The sequence below is a fragment of the Elephantulus edwardii genome, unplaced genomic scaffold (genome assembly GCF_000299155.1).
Source record: "Elephantulus edwardii isolate Elephantulus edwardi_28Jun2011 unplaced genomic scaffold, EleEdw1.0 scaffold00164, whole genome shotgun sequence".
In the NCBI taxonomy this organism is placed as follows: domain Eukaryota; kingdom Metazoa; phylum Chordata; class Mammalia; order Macroscelidea; family Macroscelididae; genus Elephantulus; species Elephantulus edwardii.
Window position 1 is genome coordinate 5480711 of NW_006399914.1, and position 6336 is coordinate 5487046.

The window sequence follows — 6336 nt, forward strand, 5'->3', positions numbered from 1 at the left end:
ATCTTCCCATTAATGGAACATTTTTTGAAAGTCATGATGTTTTGGGTCAGGGTGCCCGTTTTGTCGGAGAAAATGTATTCAATCTGGCCCAGTTCCTCATTGAGTGTCGTCGTTCGAGCTTCAGCAGGTGTTGCTTTCCCAGAGTAATACATCCTCCGATCCCAGTTTATGAAGTAACTGTGTCCCAGACGAATTACTTCCACACTGTTGTCCATTAAAATGGAAAAAAGAGAGAAACGTTCCATCAACTTTAGAATGCACAATGCTTTGCCAGAGAGAAGTCTGTCAAAGTCGTCAGAGTTTAGAAAAAGGGGATGCTCTCTCTCTGGACCCTAATAATCTTCAGAAGCATCTCAGTGGAGAGCCTTATTCATAAAGCTTTCCCATTCATTTCCTCTCAGCACCATAAAATAACGGTCTAGGTTAGCATAAAACCTCAGGGAATGATCCCTGGTTCTCTATTTACATTAAACAGGCCTGGTGGAGATTTCTTGTATGGTCTATTGGCTTGCATCCCCTCCTGTATTTCAGGGGAAACTGTAATAAAAGATGTTTGTCAGATGTCTGGCCTAGACAAATGGGTTGTTCAGGGCCTTCTGTCTGGTGCATTGTCTAGTGTGGCTCCACTTTGCCAAAAGTGGTAGAAAATATTATCTCCTTGAATCTCTAATCAACCCATAATGGAGTGGTGGTAACAGGGGTGGGCTGTCACATTACTCTGTTCATTTACCAGGAAGAACAAGCATTGTTTCGTGTTCTGGCCATGATTTATGACTTCCTCACTCTAGAAGCAGAATTTCTGTGGCCAAAGGTTTTGAGTTTTTTCAATATTTTTCTGTATATAATACCAAATCAATTGCAAAAAAAAAAAAAAAAACCAAAACAACAAACAATTTAAACTTCTACAATCAGATTACTGAGAATTACCTTTTATTGCATGTCCATTTAAATGGCATCTCAATATTTTTATAGTTCACTTTTTTTTAGGGAACTGGGAGTTTTCCAGTTGTTTCTGATTTTCAAATTTAATTGGGATAATTCAAATTTATATGGAATTACTCTCTTTTCTTTTCCCATCAATTTACTGGTATTAGTGTATTTAGTACTAGTTGTAAAATTCTAGGGAGCTCCGGTGGCTTAGGGGTAAGGAGTTGTACACCAACCCAAAGCGAGCAGATCAAATCCACCAGCTGCTCTGTGGGAGTAAGAGGCACAATCTCCTTCAGACTCAACAATAGCCTCTGGAAACCTGCTGGAGAGTCAGCTATAAGTTAGTTCCAATTCAGTGGTACATAACAACAACAACACTAACGTTGACTTGTCTTTAAGAAAGATGCCAATATTTTACCCAATTTATTATTTGTCTTCTTTTCTACATGCTGATGTTTTCTTTCTGATGAAGTAAAACTATCATTGTTATTTTCTTTCCTTTGTGTTTTCCTCAACGAGTTTTGCTTATATAGGCCTCCCCACCTCATGGATAGAGAGAGTGACTGCATCAGTGGGATCAAGTGTGTCAGAGTTGGTAAGGATGGCACAGGATAGGTCAGGGTTCAGGTCTGTTGTTCATATGGTTGCTGTGAGTCATATTTGACTTGACAGCACCTAACAACAACTCCAAGATTAGGGAGCTCAGGTAGAATAGTAACAATGGGAATTGTACTGGCAACCCAAAGCACACACTTCTCTGGCAGTGTGAATCCCCCAGTGTCTCTTACACTGGTGTTCAAGCCCTGGTGGTCTGAATCCACCAGTTATTCCTGGAAGAAAGATTCTTGATCTCCTCCTGTGCAGTGCAAAGCCTCAGAAATCCAAGGGACGATCAGCTATGAGTTTGTTCTCATTCAACAGCAGTGACAGAGAGGCTCTGAGGAAGGAGCCCTTGCTTCCTGTATTATTGCTCTTTGTTAATCTTATTACATGTACTCAAAAAAGCATTAACACTTACATGAGCCACAGGGCCTTGTCTGTCACAGACAGTCAGTGTTGAGTCAGTGAAATTCAGTCCTCAAGTTCCTAATTTCACCAGTAAAGACAGTCAGACTGAGACAGGTTAAATGACTAGCCCAGGGCCACACAACCAACTCACTTGAGTCAAGATGAGAATTGAAGTATTTGGTAAAGTCATTGTAGACTTGACCTTAAAATGACATGGCACAGAAAACTGTTAATCACTTAACGCTTTCATGTCTCTGAAAGCCAGTGGCCTTCTGAAACCTCAAAACAAATTCATTTTAATTTTGTGATTTAAGCAAAAGTTTACAAAGCAAATTGATATTCTAGTCAACAATTCATATACATTTTATTTTGGAATATTAATTACAACATTTCATATACATAATATTTTAGACTATTAAGTACAACATCCACAATGTAATAAAACTCTCCCCACTTTTTTCCTTTAATTCTTATTACCATGGATCCTTCTATCCTACCCATGACTGCATTCTGGGATACCTTCTTGAGTAAATGCTGTACTTTGGGCCTTACATTATTCGTTATTTTAAGGAATAAGTGCCTTTCTGATGTTATAGGCCTATTGGTTGATTGAATTTGACCAATGAGGGTACATTTTATCTCTGGTTCAAATATTAACTAAGGGCCATAATTTAACTATCTCATCACCATTAAATCAGAAATTACTGACCATCCAGTGGGTTTCTTGGAGGCTGTAAATCACATGGGAGGAGATCACCCACTCTCTCCCTCAGAGCTTCTGGTGGATTCAAAACAACAGAGGGCTCAGACTTCAGGTTAGCAATGAACTCAAACTCTATCACCAGAGCTCCCTACAGAGGGCCCTAGTCTTGAGTATTCTACTGGTTTACACTGGACTAGTAAACCTGGCCATTTTTATGTTGGTTTGGTTTGATTTTATGTTGCAATTAAAGTTTTGCTTCGTATTTCCCTCACTCAATCCAAAATCTTTCACTGCAATCCCTTTTACAGTCAGAGCAGGGTTCGATTCTTCCTTGATACAGCATTAGCCAATGGAATCATTCTAAATTTCTTTGAACTTAGTGTGTAGGGGGCTCTGGTGGCATCATTAGTAGCAAGTTGCAGTAACCTGAAGGCTGCACTGCTCTGATGGCACTAAGCCACCAGCAGCTCTGCAGGAGAAAGACAGGTCATTTCTTTCTGTCTGGTGTCCAGCTTCAGAACTTCAGCACAGAGTCAGTTATGAGTTGATTCAGATTCAATAATGAGTGAGAGAAAATTATCTCTATGGACGTATCCTTTTGTTTGGGAAAAGATGTTTAGATGAGTCAGGGTGGAATAGGCAATCCTTTAATAATAGGAGTGAAAAAAGAGAGAAGTAAATTCCCATCGTTAGCATAATCAGGCCACTTCATGACAGGGGTAAGGAGGGTAGGTGTGTCAGATATAGTGAGATTGGCTCAGGATAGATCAGGGTTCGGAGCTGTTGTGCATAAGGTGGCTATGAGTTGTAGTCAACTTGGCAGCACAAGACAATATGTTTTCTACCTGAAAAGTCCAAGAGTAGAGATTACGGACCCACCCATTAGATGACAAAACAAGCAACATGGAAATTACATCCTATTGCTTTGAGAAAAGCAAAAAACCATTCCACAGCTAATTCTTTTGGAGTCTAATGGCTCCATTTCTAAAGATGATATATATATTAAAAAACCTATGTATAGGTATGCTTAACATTACATATTAACAAATGAACTGCATAGAAATATTTATCCACAGTGAGTTATCTTTTGCTCATCTGCAATGATTAACTATTCAAAGTAAATTCAAGTTTGTTCTCCTCAAGTGACATGTGGCATTGATTTAGTCTTCATATTTATTCAAACACCTAATAGAAGCTTTTGCAGAAGCCTTCATCTCTCTGAGCAGAAATACCTGGGAATGTCTTTCTCTCTCTCTCTCTCTGTCTCTCTCTCTCTCTGTCTCTCTCTCTCTCTCTCTCTGTCGTGATGTCTGAGCAACCTGATCCTTCTTGGAATGATTTTCTCCTCGAGATGAGATCAGAACTGTGGCTCTTATTTGGTGCTAGGAAAGCTCACATTTATCTTCATCAGTATTATGTCTTACCAACAAGTAAAGAACTTGAGCCTCTTTTTTTCTCCCTTGACAGCTGCTGTATAATAAATCATACATATCTCAGATACAGACCTAAAACATAGTGCCAAATGTCAGAAAAACTGAATTTTAATCTAGGCCCTGCCCCTCGAGAGGTCCATGGACCTATGCAAATCACCTCCTTGATGTGAAATTCAGCAATAATGGCCTAAAAAAATCAGTGAGAAGCAGAAATGAAATAACGTATGTGAAAATATTTTATGTAAAGTAGAAAATATCATCTAAAACTAAATCCCAAACAAGACTGAGTGCCATGGAGTCAATCTCAACTCACAGCAGCCTCACATATTAGAGAGCAGAATGGTTTCATAGGGTTTTCTGAGAAAATTATTCACCCTCAACTGCTACCCTCAAAGTTGGAAGTTCGAATCCAGATGAATCTTGGAAGATAAGGCTGGCAATCTGCTTTTATGAGTCAAGAAAACCTTTGACTTTAGGTCTCGCAAGGCTGACAATCTTTACAGAAGTAGATTGTCACATCTTTGTGGGTTTGGGCTGTCTACTTTCAGTTAGCAATCAAGCCCCAAACCAAATACGGCACCATTTGAAAATAAAAAGCAAAAGGAAACGAAGAAATCAATTCTTTTAATCTTCAAATTTTACAGAGAAGTGCATATATTCTACTGGCAAACAAAGGCACAGAGAAGCCATGTGCTCCCTCTAAGGTCACACAGCTATTAGTGGTGGTGCCAGGACCAGAGCCCAGCTTTCAATTACTTTAAATTAACTTCCCCCACCTCCGATCCCTGCCAACTTAGCAGAAACATTAAAGGGAAAAGGAATGCTCACCTGAGGATATAACCTCAGATCTCAAAAAGGATGAGTGTGTCAAATCATTCAGTGAAACTCCTAATGCACTTCAAAGGAAGTGTATACAGAATATACGACTTCCATGAGTACACACGGAGTTACACATGTGCAGATAATAAGCCAGTATACACATTTATTATTCATTTACGACACAAAAGAAAAGCTTAAAAAAGCTGACCATAGTTCTTCTGGCAATGAGCAGGATTTACCACCAACTATATAATTGGATACAAGCATGAGAGGTCCTTGGAATCAAAGATGAGCCAGTAGGATACAGTTTAAGCAAAGCCTGCTCTGACCACAGCTCCAGAGGGCCCAAAGCAATTTGTGGGGCTGTGGCCACATGCCACCACTTCAAGTCAATTTCCCACAACTTGACATTTCAGTTTCCTGACCATCATCCAAAGCAAGGCTAGCTAGATGTTATGCATTAACTTCCCTTGCTTCATGCTAGCCAGGATTTTGGAAAGACGAAGCAGCTCATAAAAATTAGTGGGAATTTAAAGTCGGTAATTTAGTGTATTGTTAAAATACTAGTGATGAGGAGTGTCAAACACCCAGTCCCATCTTGGCTCCAGTGTCCTTTGGGACTGTCTGCCTCAGTCTCGGTAAGGTCAAGAAAAAGAATTGTGTCAGGTACAGACGCTAGAGTCAACGTGTAAGTCTTAGCACACAAACATTAAGTATATAATAAGAGAACATTTTCGTTCTAGTTTATTGAACCATTTCTAGAAATGGCCAACCAACTTGCACAGCAGGAGTTAAGAGTTATATTTCCACTGATTTAACAATAGCCAGACAGTACACACTATCATTCAACTCCTTTCTGTATTCATCTATAGAAAAAAAAATAATACAGTGGTGGGGGAAACTCTAATGTTCATTAAGCTCTTAAAATGAGTCAGGAAAAATTCTGGGAATTTTATATGTATTAATTTATTTAGGCATTGCTGGTGGCCTAATGCTAAGAAGCTGTACTGTAATGCCAAGGCCTCAATGTAGTTTTTATAGAGTTTCCTAAAGTAGAATTACTATTATTTCCATCCAATGTCTGCTGTCAGAGACCTCTCCAGAATACTGAAGAGCAATGACGTCAGTCAACTTATAGACTAAGATGTGCCTGATTCAAAGTCTAGTCTTTTCAATCACCTACTATGCATCTGGGAGCTGGACAATGAACAAGGACGACAGAAGACAGAGTGGTGCTTTGAGTGGTGGTGTGAGAGAAGAGTTCTGAAAATCCCATTGACTGCCAAAAGAACAAACAGATATGCCTTGGAGAAAGTGCAGCCAGAATGCTCCTTGGAGGCAAGGAGGGTGAAGCTTCATCTCACATGCTTTGGGCATGTTGTTGTTGTTGTTGTTGTTGTTGTTATTGCTGTTTGGTGCCATCGAGTCACAGACGACTCATAG

The 6336-nt window shown here is 39.5% G+C and overlaps 1 protein-coding gene across 1 annotated transcript in view; it reads right to left on the reverse strand.

Annotated features, from left to right (window-relative positions):
- The window catches only part of ATP8B4 (ATPase, class I, type 8B, member 4), a 229142-nt gene that overhangs the window by 108071 nt on the left and 114735 nt on the right, over positions 1-6336 (reverse strand). Inside the window, exon 11 of the mRNA XM_006895328.1 lies at positions 5-204. Within this exon, the coding sequence (XP_006895390.1) occupies positions 5-204 (200 nt within the window). The remainder of the gene's footprint in view (positions 1-4; positions 205-6336) is intronic.